General features: G+C 40.8%; 1 protein-coding gene across 2 annotated transcripts in view; it reads left to right on the top strand.

The window, feature by feature from the left end:
• The window catches only part of epha6 (eph receptor A6), a 147,693-nt gene that overhangs the window by 35,973 nt on the left and 90,380 nt on the right, over positions 1–21,340 (top strand). For both annotated transcript variants that reach the window (XM_070914114.1, XM_070914115.1), the window contains one exon: positions 1,221–1,884. In XM_070914114.1, the coding sequence (XP_070770215.1) occupies positions 1,221–1,884 (664 nt within the window). The remainder of the gene's footprint in view (positions 1–1,220; positions 1,885–21,340) is intronic.

Genomic DNA, 21,340 nt, shown 5'->3' on the forward strand with positions numbered 1-21,340 from the left:
TCATGTGATCTGGGAGTTGCAGAGCTGATGACTATGCAGCTGGAGTCAGACATCATTCTGAGAGAAAACCTACCACGAAAGACCTGAAGGAATAAGAGGAAAAGTTCATTTCAAAAACAAATGGCTACCTAAATGTAAAGAAATTGATTGATTGATTTCTAGTATCACCTTTTACGCTGGAATATACACTGGATTGGTACAGTACCACTCCACAGAGATAGTTAGTTATGGATTACAGATGTAGGCATAGGTAAATAAGAATATACTCCCATTGGGACTCTCCCAACAAGTCCTACAAATTAAACAGAAAAAAATATTTAAAAAATGCTTTGTTTGTCCATGACCTCTAGAACAACACATAGAAGCGTTTTCGCCCCTAATGTCAGGATGACATAATTTGTGCCTTCCAAAACCATTAGAAATCGGTTTAATGAAAGACCCAGGTTTGCATTAAATGAGTATGTAGTTAAGGTTAGGGAAATATGACGGCTTGGGTAAAAGTGACTACTTTGTTAACCTTAGGGAAGCTTCGTTATCATGGTTACAGTAATAAACATATGGTTAAGGAAACAATCATGGTCATACTTTTAAAAAAACAATGTCTCTTCATGGTCGGAAAGAGTACGGTCTCCTGTGTCAGTCCAATGTTTTGTTGACGCATCCATCCACCCTGATCCCCACATGGACTTTGTTGCACTCTAATAACGTAACCTGAGTTCCTGCTCGTCATAATTACAAATGCATCAACAGGGCTTTGTCATTTGAACATAAACATTGTTTTGGGGTACTTGCTGAAACAACTGATGCTGTCATTCTCTCAACTGATGCTAAAGTCTCGACTCTCTATTGACCTTTCCTCTCATGCCAACATGTCATCTTTACACACAAGGTATCTCATAATAGGCGGATACTGGCAGATTGCAATGCAATTTGCTGATCACATTCCTGCTCTTAAAGGAATGAACCTTTTGGATTTCAGTGATCCCATGGTGGATCCTTAAGTGCAACAATCAGGACAACGTATATATTTTAAGTCTAACTAGTAAAAACAACATGGTGTTCTTCATTCTGTCCATCTCCTTTATATTGAACATTGTTGCCTGCTGGAGTCACTAGCGGGACTTAAGACTTATCATTTAATTACTATTCGTTTTCTTTGCTTTTCCCTCTGTCCCTCTTCTTTCCTCCTCTACCCCCACCCCTTCTTATTTCCTATTTAGTGGGACGCTATTACAGAGATGGACGAGCACAACCGGCCCATCCATACTTTCCAAGTTTGCAATGTGATGGAGCCCAACCAGAACAACTGGCTTCGCTCCAACTGGATCTCTCGACAGGCTGCGCAAAAGATCTACGTGGAGCTTCGCTTCACCCTGCGTGACTGCAACTCCATCCCTTGGGTATCTGGCACCTGCAAGGAGACCTTCAACCTCTTCTACCATGAGACTGATGAGGCTCACGGTGTCAAATTCAAGCCCGCACAGTACACCAAGATCGACACCATCGCTGCAGATGAGAGCTTCACTCAGATGGATCTTGGAGATCGCATCCTCAAGCTCAACACGGAGGTGCGCGAGGTGGGACCCATGACCAGAAAGGGCTTCTATCTGGCGTTCCAGGACATTGGTGCCTGCATTGCCTTGGTTTCAGTGAGGGTTTATTATAAGAAATGTCCCTTCACGCTGAGGAACCTGGCCTCATTTCCGGACACTGTGCCTCGTGTTGACTCTTCCTCATTGGTGGAGGTGAGGGGGGCGTGTATTGACCATGCTGAAGAGAGAGACACACCCAAACTGTTCTGTGGAGCTGATGGAGACTGGTTGGTTCCCTTGGGAAAATGCGTCTGCAGCGTTGGGTATGAGGAGGTCGATGGATCATGTCTTGGTGAGTTTTTCTGTCATTCATTTTGCTCTTCATTCATCAAAGTAGCATCTGTTGAGACTAAGGAAACTCAACTGAAAGTCTTGCAATACTGAGCATTTGTTAGTGACATGGGCTCTGGTTTAGAGTGTGGACCTTATCAGTTATATGCCCGAGTGAATGGGTGTAGTTATGTCAGAATACCAACCTCTGACTTAATGACTGACTTAAACCATAACTTCATGTGTTATTTATTTGAAGCTGTCTAGATATTATTTTTTTTCTTAACATGGGTAGCTGCTTATCTGCTTTTTTCTACTTAAAACATGTGTTTCATATTTGCAAACCAAACCTTGAAGCTGATAGTTGTACTCTGCCATGGCGTTGAATTATTAGTTCCCTATATTTCCTACACAGACGTGTTTATGTGGTCAGGATTTTCCACTTAAAATCAAGAAGGAATTGTATTTTCTTTAAGTATTTACCACGTGAAAACTGACATGGAGGGTATTCTTTAAGAATTTACAACTTGAAACTGTGGGTTATAGTATTTTTAGGGCGGGTTCGATCCCCGGCTGCCCCCGTCATGTCGAAGTGTCCTTGAGCAAGACACTGAACCCTAAGTTGCTCCCGATGGAGACCAGCACCTTGCATGGCAGCTTGGTCGCCATCGGTGTGTGAATGTGTGAGTGAATGGGTGAATGAGACTTAGCTGTAAAGCGCTTTGGGAAACGTGAAGGTTGAAAAGCGCTATATAAGTGAGATCATTTATCATTTAGCACTATCTGCATGAATGCAGCACTATTTTTTACTCAAATGCTTCCCTCACTTGTACACTTTTTGTACATTCCCTCCTTATTATATTTTCAATATTCTGTCTGTCCCCTCATTTAATCATATAATCTATTATCAACATGGTAAGACATACTGTATGATATAGTAACCTGGCCAGGAATACAATTTCTTATTTGATCTACTTAACATTCGTATTGCACGTTATATGTACCTCAGCCAGTCAGATAGATGTACACAGATGAGGTGGCTGACATAATGTATGCATACTGCAAGCTGCTAACTCTCTGGAAAATAAAAGAGGATTTAACGTGAGGGTTTAGGATTATCAGCGTGATGGCAAATGTATGTATGCAATTTAGAACATATTGTACTTGGTCTGTCAGTTACTGTGATGCATTAACACTTTCTGTTTTTCTCTCAAATATATTTCATTCTATGACATTAATTTAATTTACCATTTGCTAGCCTATTGTATGTATTGTCTTGGCCTTTTGGATACTGCATATATGCCAAAGAGATCACTAAGATACACTCAGCAGTAACTGTGGTTAGAGCGCATGCAATATTAGTGGAGGGACTTGCTATGATAAAACAAACCCTAAACAATGTTATCAAGATGGATGAGACAGATGCATGCTTTGGGTTTAAAATGGTCTCCCAAATGGTTAGAATGACAAAAGTATTGTTCTATGTGTGCTGGTAAATTTGAGTCCATCTTTTGCTGATTACATGAGGGCCAGACATGATGATCTTGGTTGTGTTTGTGTAATGTACAAGGAGCAGTGCATCAGTGAAACATAGTGCTGTGTCCTGTGTCAATTCTGAAGATCCAGGAGTCTGCATCAGAACTCTTTCAGGGGATTTGGCTATTGAATGCTGTTGGCCATGTGTTAAAGTGTACTGTGTGTGTGTGTGTATCGGTGTGATTTATATATATACAGAGAACTGGAGGGTGTGTGTGTATGTGATCGGGCATGCTGTTGTGTATATCAGTGGTCTACCACCCGCTGTCCCAGGGGCTACCTTGGTGTGACAGATTACCTCGGCTGGCTTGGTAGCAGTTTGATCCTCAACTCTCTGATATGAGCTTTGGGTTATCGCTGGTAGCACCACTGACTGGGAATGCTGTGGTACAAAAAATATACCTTCATGAAGGTCCAACACAACTTCTTTTCAAGCCACATAAAGGCCTGATGTCAGGTCAACACATACAAGTGTCTGTAATCTACAGTAGATGCATCTGCAAGGCTTCATATGTACTTGCAGAGAAACCAGCCACTTAGTGCAAAAAGTGTTAAGACGTAGCATTTAAATACACACCTCCATTCACTGTTCTAACTCTGGAGCCTGATAATTCTGTCATCCTGACAAGTAACAATATACCATATATTGTGTGACCTGAATAACACAGATTAACACCTTCAAGTGCTTTAACTTCACGGCAAATGCATTAACATAAAGAAAAAACCCTCTGTATCCTGCTGACATTTGTTAGATTTAAATAAAGACAAAGTATTTTGCTTTTACCAGAATGTACAAGATGCACAATAGATGTAAGTATTGACACAAATTAGATGACACAGTGCAGTTTTGTTCTGTCCATCCAACACCATAACAAACTACAACCTAGCTTAGAGCTCTTTTGAAAAATCCTTTCAAGACTCGCTATTCACTGCAGTTCTCCCACCATCCAGAACCAGATGTCCTTGTGCAGTTGATTACAATTCATTCTTGTGACACGGGTCGGCGAGGTTTCCCAGCTGCACTCACAGCTGCATCGCAATCAACAGGCCAGCGGTTAAACTGCAGCTGTGATTAGAGCCGGACTGTACCATGATGGTTACATCATTTGTGTCTGTCCCTTTATTATTTTTCCCTATTTTTAAATATGTATTAACTGTTATATAAACTCTCTCTTGAGGATTTGAGGGGTATCAGTTTGTAAAGTGTGTTTGCTTTTGAGACAGGTTGAACTGTATTTGCAAACGCATTTTTGAAAATGTAAATATACAGTGTGCCCTCAAAGTATGTGTTACAGCTTCACATCATATTCGTCATAGTTTTAAGAGGTAAAAGAAGCTGAAGTTGAAGAAGAAGTTGAAAAACATTTATTTCTGTTCTTTGCCATTTAAAATAATAAGCAACCACAACAGGGTCACCTATCAGCATCCCTACTGGCCCTCTAGACTACAATAACTCGTCTACCCTCTTCCCTCCCTTATATCCTTCACCCCTCGCTCTCTAAGAAGCAGATTTCACAGTTGGGTTAGGTTTAGCCCTTTGGGCAATGTGATGGCATTTTACTGCAATGTCAGCCCTGAAATGCAGCCCTTGCTCATTGTTCCAGGATTCAAACAAGCGTCGTTATTAAAAGCCTCCGCACAAGGTACTACTGGAGCGCCTTGGGCATTGAAGGAGAAAGACTGAGGTGGCTGGTTAAGCTAATGCTTCAATTCCCAGTTTACAACCGACTGGTCCTCTAAACGCCACGGCTGCTTGACTAGGCTGGAAAAGAAATGACAGGTGTGAATGATCTGTGATTCCAGTAAAATATCATGATTAATAAGTAATTTAAAAGCACAGCACTGACCTTTGTGCTCCTCATCTCCGGTTGCTTATGTGTTATGATATGAAATTTGATGTCTATGCAGCTCATACACTCACTGTAGTTTAAGATGAGAGAGGCTAAATGTTGAATAATCTTTTCTTGTTAAAGTATTTTCACTCACAGATTCCTGTGAGATTTATATAAGCAGAACTATGGGCCAAAGTTCTCTATATTATTTTGTCCAGGCCAAATAGTGCTGCAAATCAGTAGTATTCTTTTCCTTAGGTGACCCCTAATACCAACCCAGTTACACGTGTGACAAACAAACACTCCAGTTCTGACTTGCAAGCCTTTATTTATCCAAGAGAAAGGATGAGCTGTGTGAAGTCTGAATAAAAGGCTTTAGCTTCACTGAGGTAGGGAAAAAGATCATGCTCTCCACCCAGCTAAAGCCAAATGATCTTCTTCTCTGATTCAAACCCAGTACTTTTGGTCACAATAGTATTCTAATCCCCTATTCATTTCCTGGATGAAGTTTGGAGTGTCAGTGTGCTGCAGTAAGGCTGAAGTTAATCAAATATAGCAGCTAACAATATCCCCAATGCTCCTCCACATGTATAGACTTAGGCTGGCAGCTTCTTCACTATAGCACACATTTTCATTTTTTACCTCTCATAGATTGTTGCTCAGGGTCTCTTTCTTTCCTATTTTAGATTTCATAAGGACTTTAATCTGCAATTACCAATGTGGTTATGAGACTGAAATATGAAACCTCGTGTTGTGATCACATGACTCAAATGAGACAGCAGTTAATTTTAGCAAAACCATATGCCTGGGCTTTGTGGTACAGAAGTTAAAGCTACCCTGTGGAGTTTTTAACCACCTGTAGCATTATGCATATGATTTTATGAGTGGGCCCCCATCTGGGTTTACACGTGATGCAATACAAAGTCCAGCCAATGGTTCCACATTGTTTCACTTATCTGCATGTGGTAGACACATCAATTCTTATTGGATTGATTTGATCTGCACAAATAGATGACCCATAATGCAGCTTTGCAGTTAGATGGAAAGAGAATAAAAATGTTTATCTGGAGAAGACAATAGAAGAAAATGAAGAAATAAGTAAAATCAATAACTTTTAACCCTTTTGCTCCAAACCTGACCTCTTGATGGTCACATTTCTCACTGGATAGTGGCGCTAAGGAACCCAAGTTTAATAGGAGCAATTCATTGTTTTGGCTAAGATGAACACACAACAACGCACACACAAATTACTGTTTTCATTGTGTTGCAGTAGATATATTTGTGCTCTTTGTTGCCAAGTGTGACTAATGCAGCTTTATAAACAAAGTTTCGCATTGTGTGTTGCACATTCCCTCTAAAGAGCGGCAACAGAGGCAGAGAGAGAAAGACCTGAGGGAGGGAAAGAAAGATAGAGGTGCTTCTTTGTAAAGCAACCAGCTCAATTTATCTCCATTAAGTATTTTTGTCTCAATACCTTTTGTTACAGGCAGAGGTGAGCATTGTTCTTTGGACTGCAGTACAAATATTGTCTTTTACATAGTCTGCACTATAGCATATTCTGTTTGTTTTTGCATGTAAGTGGAGATTATGCGGTGCTGACTAAAATATCCTATTGTAACATATTTCTTTCTTACAGGTAAATAGTTAATGGGTGCGTGTGTGTGCATGCCTGTGACACGTGTGCTTTGGATTATGTCATATTATTACCTCCTCCTCCTTGGCACCCCTCTCGGCAGCACACTAGGCAACCGGCTTGTATGCCTATGTCTAAATATAGGCCAGCACACAGACACACCAACACACACAAAGAGTCCAAAACATCAATAGGTGCAATCCTTGGTGTTAATGCAAGAAGAGGCCTTGCTCTATCTAAATGATTGACGCACACATGCATTCACTCTGTCTCTCTTTCTCTCTCTCTCTCTCTCTCTCTCTCTCCATCTTTCCCCATCTCTCCATCCCTCTCGTTGTCAGACAATCTAGCTGGTGTTGTTTCCACTCAGTGTTTTACAGCAGGTCTTGTGTGTTTGTCTCTGTGTAAGAGCTCTCTGCAGTGCTATGAATAATGTAATCACAGTGTGTTTGTGTGTGTTTATTTATATGTGTGTGTGTGTGTGTGTGTGTGTGTGTGCACCGATGTGTTTTGTAGCTGGGCGCTATTTGTTATTTGCTGAGCCAAAGTGGTTCTCCTCTGTGTTGGGCTGGAGCAAAGTAAGTAAGAGCAATCTATTTACATTTTGAACTAATGCTGTGCCACACACATTGAGAATTACTGTGAACCTCTCATATTAAAGAATGATGAAAACCCCCCGAGGAATGAAAATAACGCAACACACTGTGACATGTTGTTACTTGACTTGTTCTGTTTTATAGTCCATTCAATTTTAAAAACAAAGTGTTGGTCACAAATTGTGCTGACAGTTTTTTAAGTCTGTAATTTTGAGCTAACAATTTGCCCAATCCAACATGGCCCTGGATACACATCAGGTGTCTAGATTGGGCTACACACAGGTAATTGGGCAGCTTACAGCAACAGCTGTGTTAATGGTAATTGGCATGCAGGTGTAAACATCCTGAAGAAAGTTTCACTTATAAGACATTTTCAATTACAGCATGAAGACAGTCAGACAACAATTACAGCACATATCCTTCAACCTGTCAGCCCGCCAAATGAGATGTCCCACACAAGGGGGGGGTGGGTGCACAGGCGAATGAATCACATGAAAAACAACATACGCAACAGAACAAAATGCAGTCGCGCATTCACAACTGAGTGTTAAAGCAAGAGACAACATTTTTGCTCTCACAAAACACGCGCTAACAAACACACACAAGGAGACACACCAGGGGGCTCGGGCTGGCATCAGCAACAGAGCTGTTTACAGATGGGCCACACTGCGGGGAGACACTGTGACATTTCAGAAAAGGATGGTTTTAGTTTAACAAGCATGGCCCTTCAGGCTTAATTGGGAGTGTCTGGAGAGAGAGAGAGAGAGAGAGAGAGACTGTGTGTGTGTGTGTGTGTGTGTGTGTGTGTGTGTGTGTGTGTGTGTGCTGGCAGTGAATCGTAGATTGTCAGATGAATTTAACCCCACTTCTTTCAGCATCAACAGACACACACTCTGAGTTTTCTAAAGGACAAGTCTCTCTTCCAAAGGGCAGAGCTGAGGTATATCCAAGGCAGGGTCTCTAGTTTCTATTCTCTCTCCCTACATATCCATTACTTCTCTGACAGTAAATGAGAATATTTCTCATCAGTCACGAGAACGGTTATACATTTCATCTAACTGAGCTTTTCAGTCCTATGTAATTTATACTGACGTGAATGCAAATCATACAGTATGGCTGAACAATGACTGTGTGGACAACAAACAAAGAGACACGCATTCAAGTGTCTTTTTGTTTGTTGTCCACACAGTCATTGTATTAGCATTTGCTTTTGCAGCTATCACAAAGAATATAATTGAAAGCTCTTTGAACGCTGATGGTATGCTAATGCATATTTCCCCTGAGTTGTCATAAAGCTCAGCGTCCCACTGAAAAGGGTGGAGTTTCCCTGCCAAAGGCTTGATGTGGCTTGAATGATGCCCAGTGTAAATGGCTGCTGTCAGCCCACCGCTCCTTTGTCTGTCACCATGCTGTCAACAAGCAGAGTGAATAACCACTGAAAATGAACAGCATTCATTAGACATTATTCCAAATCAAAACATTTAATATGACATGTGAGTAATCATAACAAGTACACGGTAGAAAGAATACATACGATACTGGGAACTGTGGGAAAAGTCTTCTTAACTACAGGATGTAACTTCTTTTCCAATAAGATTAATCTGGACCATTAGCATGCGGTTTCTGTCGTGTCACACCAATTCTTTTATAATATAATATATTGTGCTTAAATATAATGTGTTTTTAAATTGCCCATTGTGACCATTCAATAGCATTGGAAAATCAAGGATATGTTTGTTAATGAGGACTTTTTTCACCATTTAAGCAGGTAATTACAATAACTAAGCCAACTGCTTTACTCAATGTGTAAAAATGCCAACATTAGACAGAGACAAATGATCACAAATGCATAAATAAAGTGGTCTCAAGTTGGTCCACATGTCATTGATTTGTACATGACAGGTGGCTATACGACTTGTACACAACCTAGAATGAGAAGTAGTTTAAATCAAGTTTAAATTAGTACCTTGACTACCAATTGAAAGGTCTTGTAACACGATGTGGTTCTCCTATCCTGGACTGTATTCTCCACATGTGGAGCTCCTCTGTCCCACTGATAGGTGTTGACCGTGCAGTAGGGATCAATGGCCTCAGTCGGCTTGGTATAGTGATGAATGGACCCTATCTGGAGAAGGCTAGGGGGGTCGTCGAGTGGGTCACAGTGAGCGGAGGGTGGTGGGGTCTTCTTCAACTCAATGGTCAACTGCCATGCCGTACTCAGGCCACAGCTTGATCTTCCCACGACCTTCTACTAGCTTATCTGTCCTTGTGAGGACTAACTTTTGACAATTCACTGTTCAGCTTCTCACAGGAAGAAACTGGGGTTTGGTCAAGGTTAAGTAGTTAGAAATACAGCCATGTTTGACGCACAAAATCAAACAATCAGCAGCATACTAAGACATATGAAGAAGTGAAAAATGTCCAGGAACATAGTGTCGTGTCTGAAATTTGTATTGATTAAGCTGGCGAGAACAAAAGCATGTTTTATGTGCATGAGCACGTGTACGTTCTTTCATGTGAGTCCTACACAACCATCTCTGTTTTGCTCATTTACATTATACATCAGTTACATTTGTCCTAATGGGTGGTGCTTTACCTTCCACTGTCTCTCTTTAAATCAGTCACTTGATGAGCAATAGAGGCTCTCATGTTGTCGCTCTACAAGCTGTAATTGAGAACAAATGTGGAGAGGGAGAGTGTTTAATTGGGGTTGTCAAGCAGGGGGGCGGGTTTGTTGGGCACCTAGAGATCTCCTCATCTCTTTGCATTTCAACAGTTTAAAGAATGAATTATGCAGATTGCAGTTTTTTGCGAGTCCTAGTTGCGATGTGAACTTGCGGTGACTTCTGCTTGGCTTTTTTTTCCCCCCTTCACTGAGAGTTACTTCAAAGCCGGGAAGTGATCAAAGACAGTTGAAAAAATAAATTCCCCAACGTAACGGCACCCTGCATACATACATACAGCCTCTGCCTGTCTCGACACCGCATACTCTCTCACTCAGAAAACAAAAGCAAGTGACGCCGTCTGATGTTTTTCTTTCTTTTTTTTTTTTGTCTCCTCGAGCACAGACCTGTCAGACATTGCAACATTTCAATTGATTTCCCTTTTCCCTCATATGTGTGTGTTCTATTTTAGTACGTAAGCCAAGAGACTGAATTAGTCATTAAAGGGTATGTATAGCACGACATGGCCCAGATAACACATCACAGGCCTGGATTGAAGAGCAGACTTGTCATAAATGAAAGCACATTTTAGGAGCTGGAGACAGCTCCTCCCAAGCAAAAAAAACAGGGGTTACTGGGGGTTCAGCATCAATGATGACTGTGTTGTGTTTCAGTGACAGTTAGTGTATTCTGCAGACTCAAAGTAAAAGAGTTAATACTCTTGTGTCCAATAATTAAAACATATATGCATACATGTTTCATCTTCTATGTAAAAAATACATGATTTATAAGCAAGAGGGGTGGAGGGTTTGAAAGTTGTTCTAATTAAGACATCTATATCACTATCCAGATTGTGCTCATGCATACTGATGGACTGTATGCATGAGCCAGAAGTCCTTGACTCACAGCCCCATCAACACAATTACCCATCTAATGCGCAAGCCAGCTGCACACCTGTATACAGAGATCATTGCCTTTGGTCAATCTCAGTGCCAACCTGTTCATGCATTCACCCCATCATCACTTTCTCATTCCTTAAGACAAAGATTTCGTTGTTGTTGGCTTTGAGGTAACTTGCTAAACAAATAAAAAGGGGAAACATTTTAAAATCCAATGTTTTTAATTGCACATTTATTTTCACGTCTCATGCAGTACCTCGGACATCAGTGTCACATTTGACATTTGGGACAGTAATTAAAGTTTTACACGTTCCTTAGGTTCTGGCCAAGAATGTGTATCTGTTTTCTTGTCCCTAAATTCAATGGTCTTTATACTCATGCTTGCACATATCTGGCAGTAGTGCAATCGCAGTAGCAATGCCACTTTCGTTGGTCGCTTGTTGATTTCTTTGGACCTGCACCTGTTTTCTGGCTCTAAGCGAACCTATTAGCACCAAGGTGGGTGGAGTGGCACAGACGAGGTGATGTTTTTGCAGAACAGACAGCGCTGTGCTATTTTGGTGGTCATTTTGGCATGAAACTGTACTTGTGTTTCCACCTGCTCAGACCTCCTGTAGTGTGTAACTGGCAGTTGTGGCTTAGCTTTAGCGAAACCATCACAAAACATAATTCATGTGTGCAATTGAAATTTTCCATCATGGTGCATGAATGATTGCTTTTCTTTACAACTTTAGTAGTAGTAAGTATTGCACATAGATTCCAACTGTATACAGTGAAATCATTTGTACAGCAGGGCTCCTGAGCTCCATCAAAGCAGTCAGAACATGTTTTAATTCAAGTAAAAGTTTGATGTCAACTGAACAATCAAAAATTTCCCTTTCTGTCATGTCAATGCAATTATTATGGTTAAATACTCAACAGCAAAATAAGGCAGTTTCCTGAAACATAAATTCAGCTCAAAGGGGGCCATTGGGAGCATATTTTGCAGTAAATGTCACAAAGACTGGCAAATCATACATCACAATGTTCTGTTTTTATTTTTCACAATTATGATGATCTGGTGAAATTCTTTGCTGCATTTCATATTTTGCCATTTGACAAAATACATGTATCTATTTCAACTTTTACAAAAAGTGTCAGCACAGTGACAGTACTTTCACCTCGTTGATACTCATCCTCACCCTATCCCTCTATCTTCTCATATATGAGCAGCACCAGTGCAGGAAGCGAGCCGATGACCCCAGGGTACGAGAGGGTTTAACTAGCAGTAGGTGTCTCTCAATCTGCCGGACTGCAACAGCCAAGCTTGTTAGTCACACTGGTGGAATTGCACACACACACTCTCTCTCTCACACACACACACACACACACATGCACAAGTATCCCGTGGATAGACTTAATCCAGCCATTGAATGCGGCAAGCAGCGATAGCAGAACTGGGTCATTTCTAGAGAAGACTGTGGTGTGAAACCGTTCCCCTCGGGGTGGATTGAGGTCTGAACTTTGGCTGACCTCCCCCGACAAGTAAAGACGTACAATGAAACCTCAGAATTTGCCGGAATCTGTTTGAATTAATGCTGACAACTTCATTGATCAGGCTAAAACTTGGTCTTAAGCCATAGGAAGAGTATTTTGGATGTGGATAAAATAGAGTAAGCTGTAATTGGGATTTTCTTCATGCGATTAACTAGAGAAGAGGAAGTTTAAAGCTGAAGAGCTGGGAACGATGATGACTCACTCCTCTCGTGGTTTGTACTTCACATATAGAAATTGCACTTTAAGGTAGAAATGTTAAGGTTGGATTAAAAAAGCCATGTTTTAAGTCTGTATTATACAGAGTGCAGAGTGTCTCTTGAGTTTTCCTTTCTTTTTTAGGGACAAGATGATTTCCAAAAATAGGTAAAGGAAAGGTAAAGACAATTATGACAATTATTTAGTTTTGCAAAACTTCCCATTGCTGGAACTACCCATCACCAATGTGTATGGAGCAGCCGAGGCCTGAATCTAACGTCCCTGTACGCAGGACAGAGAGAAATGTCGGCCTGCAGCCATCGACTTGTTACATTAAACCAACACATCCTTCAATGCAATATTTATACTGTGTTTGTCTGTTCATCTCGCCAGGTAAGGTGAATAATGGCAGCACTGCCACTACAGATACAGCTAATCTCATTGGGTTAAACAGCTCCACCTGTGGGACTATTGAGTCATCACATTTTATGTAACAATCTAAATGTGTTCAGTCATTCAGCAGGAATAGTATAGTAATGGGAGAAAATGAAAAGGTGAATACACATAACAAGTGTGTAGCGCATGCTGAACATCATGTATATTCATTTTTTTTTACTTTGAGTTCTTACTTGTCTGGTTCCACCCGTGTACCATTTGAGGTTGCAATTTAAGTGGTAGTTCTCGGCCACATTTCACCAGAACCTTACATTATTGCCTTTAGTGGAGCCATTTCAAACTGTCATTACTTTTTGTAATGGTAACACTCTGCACCATTAGGCTTCAGCAACCAGTCAAACGGATGGTTCATCTGAAATTCGTATAACCCCCTAAAAAAATGCAAAGTGTCTTTTTATGCCACAGTTAAAGGCCAACAGTTACAGAGACAAAAGAGCACTTTGCAATGTTATGTATCCGTTATATACATGTGTGTCTGTGAGTGAAGAGCAGTGGTGGTGTGTGTGTGTGTGTGTGTGTGTGTGGGTGGGTGGGTGTGTTTGCCCTTTCTTTGTTAGGATCACTTGTATATGGATAGTCTACACTTGTCTTTCGGTATAGTGTGTGCGTTTACATGTATGCTTGTGTGCAGAGGATGGTGTGTGAGACTGAATGTCTTTTTGAATCTCATCCACATGTGTTTGCATGTCTATGTTTTGTGTATATTTCTGGCTCATATTCTGTGCTCTGTGTGTGTGTACTTACGCGTTTGTGCCTCCTTATTATCTATCACCTGCTGCAGCTAGTAGGCAGCTCATCCCGCTCGAGCTGATGTATGCTTATTGAGCAGCCAGAGGCAGAGACTGGAGACTTGATTTATAAACCAATACAGCTTGTTTTATGGGGGATTGATCTGCCCGTGTCTCCATCAGTGAAGCATTCTCCTTGTCTTTATTCAGAGTGACAGCAGGTAATAAAGGGATGACGGAGAAGAAACGATGAAAGTGTTTACAATTATACTGTTTAGTGCCATCACCTTTTCTGACATTCATATATTACGCTGCATTCCAGACATGTCGAAAAGTTTAAAACTTTTTTTGTGCTAGAAAAACCCAATAAAGCAAGGCATTGAATCACTGCACTCTGAGATTATTTATAACCTGATATAATAAGATCTAATAAAATCACATTAGAATTGAGAATTGTCTCACAGGGATCCAACACTAACACTGCTACCTTTTCCATGATAGCAACGGCATCGCAGTACAGGTGGTTCTGAGATATGTGATACATTGCAATACAGTCATCAATGATACCTGATAGCTGTAACACATCCCTAAAACATCAAAAAATAAAACTAGAAATGAGAAATAAATCATATTTTGTGAGCACTGCTTTCAGTTTTCAGCTTTGCAGTTATGATTTCAGTTCAGTTTGCACATTGTTCAATTTTACTAATACCTCCCTCTACCTTCATGTCAACCTTTCATCAGTGGCTAAAAATGCAATAAATTGTGTAAAGTTTTAAGTGTGAAGTGAGCTCACTAGCCTGTTACTACAGCCGATAATGTTGACTTGAAAGTTGCTAATAGAGGCATCTTGAATGCATTAAAACATCCCGACATCTTCCGCTCGGCTGCGTCGCACTCAAGCTGACTCATACTGTAGCAGTCATAGCGTGAAGCACGGGGATAGCACATTGTTTTATGATAGATGCAAATTTATGTTCATGAAAGTGTCCAATTTAGTCATTTTCGTGTGATACATAATTTGCACGTCTGGCCCCAGGACTCTTGTCTCAGTGTGCATGACCGCATGGCTTAGAATAAGTTTGTTAAAGGAGCCTGAGTGTTAACAGCAACAGGACAGGATCATGGACAGTGATTAACATTATGTCGGTGTCAGAGCACCAGCGGACCCCAGGGTGTCAGACCTTAAACCTCTGCACCCGACTCCCGTCTGTTTGCCGTCACACACACACACACACACACACACACACAACTGCACACAGAATCAATGAAGAGGCCACCTGTCTCTCTCTCACTGTTTCTCTTTCTCTTTGTCTCCTTTCAATCAACACGAGTAAAAAAAGAAATGGTCCTGTAAGTCAAAAATACACTGCAGCTGCTGTGGTTGTCAAAAGACAACAGAAGAAACACACACACACACACACACACACACACACTCACACAGTCTCAGTATCTCAGCTGCAGTGGTGCAGAGGTAACTGGGGTCCAGTTCATGCGTGGGGATATGAAAGGGATAATTTTGTTTCATACTGGGTATGTGTGTGTATGTGTGTGTGTGTGTGTGTGTGTGCGTGCCCTTGCACTAAGCCAACTGATACTGATCTCTCTTCCAGGGACAGACCAGGATGGGCAGTAGGGCCAGGCAGTAATTCAATCATTTATTGTCTTTTCATAAAAAACAGATCTTGATTTGTTGACACTGGGACATCATATTTCCTGGCGTTTCCACATTTTTCTCATCTAGGCCGACTATAACAAGAGCATTTAATTAAAAGGTCTGAACAATGATCTTTGTATTTACACCACAACCTCATGTTATTAGTATTATAGCACATTATGGCATTTTTGATTGGCAAATATGACAAAAAAAAAGGTTTGTGAGAAACACGATGGGACTAAAAATGGTTTCATAAAACAATTAAGGTCCATTAAAAGACATATTGCTCAACAATTTTGATTCATTTTGTCGTGATCTCTCGGCCTCTGGTCAGCAGCAAAACTTTGAACTGAAGTTGAATGAAAGCAATAAATTCCCTTCCAGAGACGACGTGATCGACAGCTGGTTGACAGCTGGGTGGATGTGTATGTTTTCGTACTGGTTCATTTTGTATACATCTTCAGTTAAAGATTGGCTCATATTACCGCGGACACTCTGCTGTACGCCCCAGTCTCTTTCCCCACCTGCTTGTCCTCTGTTTACCTCTTTTGCTTGTCATATTGAGAAGTCCATTGTTTCTGTACAGTTGCACATATTCCCACCCAGACCTTGCAGCAGATGGTATGATAATAACTTTACTTTCCTAAAGGTGTGATTAGTCATTTGAAACTAGATTAAACAGCAGTGCACTACGAAGAGAAGGACTAATGCTTTTCTTGGATTTATGGAGTTTTAAACACCCTGCTTTTTGTTCTTTCAGCAAGTAAACAAAGAGACCTTGGTCATGTTTCACTATTAAAATTATGCAGCGTCTTCAACCTAATTCAATATTGTCTAATACACACCAGGTGGACAGGTGCGTAGGAGAGTTAAATCTTTGCAAAAGAAGGCAGTGGACTGCACGCTCAGCTCCAACTTTATCACAGTAAGAAAAGCATGCCTGACAAAGCCCATGACCAAAACGTACCACTGAGGAGTTATTACCTTCATTTGCAGATAAATCTGTTCTTCGTCTTTATGACAAACTGGTTCAAACCTAGAAATTAGTTGGTAGAAATGCAAGAACGGGGCAGCTGAGAAGGCTCCATGTTGAAATAGTGCTTATTAGCAAGTAACAAGAAACAACTAAAAACACTGTTAATGTTGCATGGGTTTGCATATATTTCAGTTTAGAAACAGTTCAGTATGTGTATGCCGTCATGGCCTAATAACAGGAAGTAAAGTAAACTGTCCAAATGAATTGAAAGGCCTAATCAGAATGTATGGACCACACAGGTTCGAGGTAGTTTCACAAACATATTTGAAGAATAGGATTGTCTATCCCTTTAAGCCCCTTAATAGTTTAACAACAAACAAACTGGTATATTTGATATTTGCACTCAAGGGAATATCAGTCAAACTGGTGTTGAGGTATCAAATTGGAGGAATGCCTTTTGTCTGTTTGCAAATGAACTCTGGCAATGTGTGTGTTCATGCATGTGTCTGTATCTATACGGGAACATAGCCAGGCACTGTACTGTACTGTGTGTCCTTTGTTCTGGGTGTTGGCACAGACACAAAGAAAGGTGGATGGTTTGAATTATTATGGGATAAAATCAGTAGAATATGGAAATATTGACAATTATTCACTATTTTGTCACAAAGTCAGATCATGTTAATGGAGGTACATGCAAATGTTGCATTTGTCTTTCTATCTTATCTAACATGAGAGTGACTATTTGCAAGGCTGCTTCTGTATGCCCAGTTGTCATAGCTTTACATGGTTGGTTATGTTGTTCAACAGTGTTGTTTGTGCAGTTCAAAGCTCATGGTTTCAACTCAACAATAAGAGAGTTCTTTTATTGTGTCCTATTCTGTTCAGCTGTGTTCCTTGCAGTAAAGCAGAGAGAAAGAGAGAGTTTGTACCCTCCCTTGCACTTTGGTCCATTTTTATGCAGACAATTTCCTCACATCTGCAGCTTGCTCTGCAGGGAGGAGGCGAAGGCTTTCTGTCACAGGCGTAAGGAGACAGGAGGGAGCACGGGTCTCAAGCCTCTCTGTGGGCTCCTCTCAAGGAGGTTGCTCCAGAGTGCAGGAGGGGGGAAACTTCAGCTTCCTCTGGAAATCCAACAGGCAAGAGAATATAGGGGAAAAGGAAAAGAACAATGGCTGCAGCTGATTCAGTTGAAGGGTTTTTACACCTCTGTTTGATATGGTTTGCAGTTGTTTGGGTGCTGCAGGAGGGTCAACTACTGGATCAGAGTCACAGCTGCCTGCAGTTTTTTTTTTTGCTTCCTTAGTAGTGCCAGAATATAAGTTGTTACACAACTAATTTCCAGAGCTTTGTCAAGAAAAGTGGTGGTCTTTGGCCAACTTTTCGGTTAAGATATGAACAATGACTATCACCATTACTTTATGAGTGCTGAGGCACAGAATCACTTCTCAACACATTTAGTGAACATCAGGCCGCACTGTTGGTTGCATCATATAAAAAAATAAGTGTGACAGGTCTTCACACCTCAAATGAAGTTTCAAAGTTGTTTTTTATGAACGTGTTAACAATGATTGTGGTGTCCATCTGTGAGTCTATACCATCACAACTGTCAAATAAGATAACTGAGGAAAACCACATGGTAGAAGCTTCATACTCAGATAACCTGATTAGATTTTGATGTCTTGCTGCATAACCTGTAGGAAACTCAAGTGCTTCTTGTGAGGGAATGAAAAAGATCCAATTGAATATAGTTTGTAATATGAAATGTACTGTAAGCAAATACCTGTATCAGTTAAACCCTGCTTTCAGATTCAACATAGAATTGAAGATGCTACCGTTTAGATCTGGCTTTGTGTTCCATTCCACATAATGTTTCCATCCAGCACATATTTTAGAGAGCACTTTCACATTTTCCATCTCATATCTCCATTTTCTTTTTGTTTAGTATTGGATCTCCAACAAAACGGTAGGAAGTGAGTACTGTGGAAGCTTAATCTGCCTTTCTCTCACTTCTAAGCAATCACACAGATGTCCGACTGTCCAGAACCTGCCATGTTGAAGGCTGAACAAGCCCCCACACACACACTCACTGACACACACACACACACACACACATACACTTAGTGTTCTGATTTGTCTGTCTGATAGCGCTGTCAGTGAGACTGGATGTCAGAGAGAAGGAATCTATTACAGGATCGATTTGGCCATGCAATTAGGTGGCAATGGGAATTTCTCATTTCACTTTTCTCTCTGTAACACTCGTCTCTCGGGAGCTTTGAAGGAGGGATAAAGTGATGTACTGTGATGGCTGACAGAGGAATAGAAAAGAGGCAGGATTATGGGAGGAGGAGGAAAAGTGTGTGTGTGTTCCTTTGACAGATGTGCGAGGAGTTTATGCTATCTATAGAAGCACATAGAGAGTAGTGGTAGATGGGGTCATATTTATCTGTGAGTGTGAATAAGATGCGCGCACATTATTTACTTTGTAATTAGGCTGTTACTCATCCTCTGCCTCAGACTGCTCATCCTCCTTCTGCTGCTCATCTCTTTCTCACTATTTAGGAATGGCTCACTAATTGGCCATCCTGAAAACTTGTGTACAAGCAACGTTTCTTTTACACTTGCTTTTCAATTGGCATCGCTGAGATATAAATAAATGAAACTTTGCGACAGATGTCCAAGTTTGGAAAGGGGGCCGAACGCTTCTCCAGATTGACATCACAGGCTTTTTTGTATGTGTGATGTGCAAATGTGTGCATGTGTTTGTACTTAAAGGAAAGACTTCTTACATCATCCTTTCCCAGCGCACATTCATGTTGTTGGCTCAAAGTGCTGTGCTTCCTCAGTAGTGCCAGAATATAAGTTGTTACACAGCTAATTTCTGGAGTTTTGTCAAGAATAGTGGTGGTCTTTCGCCAACTTTTCGGTTGAGATATGAACAATGACTATCACCATTACTTTATGAGTGCTGAGGCAAAGAATAATTTCTCAACACATTTAGTGAACATCAGGCCGCATCATATAAAAAGTGCAACAGTTATTAATGTATAAATGTGGGGAAAAAAAGGGTGGGGGGGGGGATTTTATTTGAAAGATACTCTCAAATATGCGTAGAATCTGCTTTATTGTAGCAGATGATTGCATGGAGCCAAGTGAAACCAAATGAAAGTTTTTATCACATACTGGCCATTTCATCCACTTTAGCAAACAGGTAAGATGTACAGTAGATACAGAAGAGGAAACAAAGCAAGGGCAAGATATTTGAGCCATAAAGTGACTCACCTGAAGCTGTGCAAAAAAGGGGGCAGGTCAGTATTAAGGACGTCCTTTGTAATGTTTTGTGTTTACATTGTTGCACTGTGTTTGTTTTAAATCTAAGATCAAGTGTCATATATGAGATTAAATCGGAACAGAAATTGCCTATATTAGTATATTTTAGGTTTTGAAGCAGAGATGAACAGAGGATAATTATGCATAAGAACACCCACACAAATTATATACCGCTAAAGAACATGACCCTGTTGGTGGCATTGACATGATTTACATCCCTGTCTACAAAGAAAATTAGTCAAAAAATAGGCATCATCTCAAGCTGAGTGGAAGATTTCTCTGATTTCCTCTTGTCACTACGTAGTCCTACCTAACGACAGTGAGAGTTTTGTATCAGGACAGCGCCTGGCAGGACAGAAGAGGCCGGAGGAGAGATTTAATGAAGCTTCCTCTGCTGGCTAATTAAAGTCTTCCTCTCCCCCGCTCTGTCATTAAGCAATGTTTTAACAGGAAGACGGGAGAGAAGATAGCCTGGGAGTTTTCATTTTGCAACTCGAGGTGCCTGTGTGTGAGAGGTGGATATTGGGTATAGGTGCAGTATGTACACTGTATGACCGTGCGTGTGTCTGTGTTTGCATGCTTATGCATTCATATGTAAGAGTTTATATGTTGGTACCACTACTTGCCAATATATATATTCCCTATATTCTGTGTTGTTCCCATTACATTGGACCTATGGGGGTGATTCTGAAAACATACACACACACACTTGCAGCCAAAGTGCTCCTTGCAACAGAAATAAAGTCTTACCCAATATTCATTCTTCTCCACACCCTCTATGTGCCTGTGGATAGGCTAATGGGCTGCGGCATCATCCTCTGACACGAGGCATTTTTCTAATATGTTTGAACTGCTGGAGGACTCCACTGGGGTTTAATTGCAAGGGAAACGCACAGATATGTACTTAATTAAATCCCTTTACAGAGCCGTGTTGTCTTATATTTGCATTTTATTTAGAGGTGGAGCTACCCTGTTAACTACGTTGTGATTTACAGAAGAACTCCTCAGTTCTTTATTATGGAACATTCAGTTCTCTCTCTCTCTCTCTCTCTGTTTTTTTATGTAGCAGAGACAGGGGCTGGCTCAAGGGAGCTTTTTGGCTCAGTGAACTTGTTGGAGAGCTGCACATTCAACAACTTTTAAATGATTTCAATATGCTTATTTTGATATACTGTACGTCTGCCAGAGGGAGTACCTAGCCCTAGAGCCTTGCGACTGTATTAAACTTTATTATGTAGGCTTTGAGCTGCATCGCAGCTGCATGTTGGCAAATACACTAAACTCAAAGTGAATAGAAAGCAGTACCCTGCAGCACGAAGCTAAAATATCATGGTAATAAACTAAAATGGGAAAACCTCAGATTTGGCTCTTGAATCACTTCAATTGTGCGGTTTTCAAACACGTTCAGCTCTTCAGTCTGCCTCCAGGTTTAACAACTGTATTG

This window comes from Enoplosus armatus, chromosome 11 (assembly GCF_043641665.1).
Source record: "Enoplosus armatus isolate fEnoArm2 chromosome 11, fEnoArm2.hap1, whole genome shotgun sequence".
Taxonomy (NCBI): Eukaryota; Metazoa; Chordata; class Actinopteri; order Centrarchiformes; family Enoplosidae; genus Enoplosus; species Enoplosus armatus.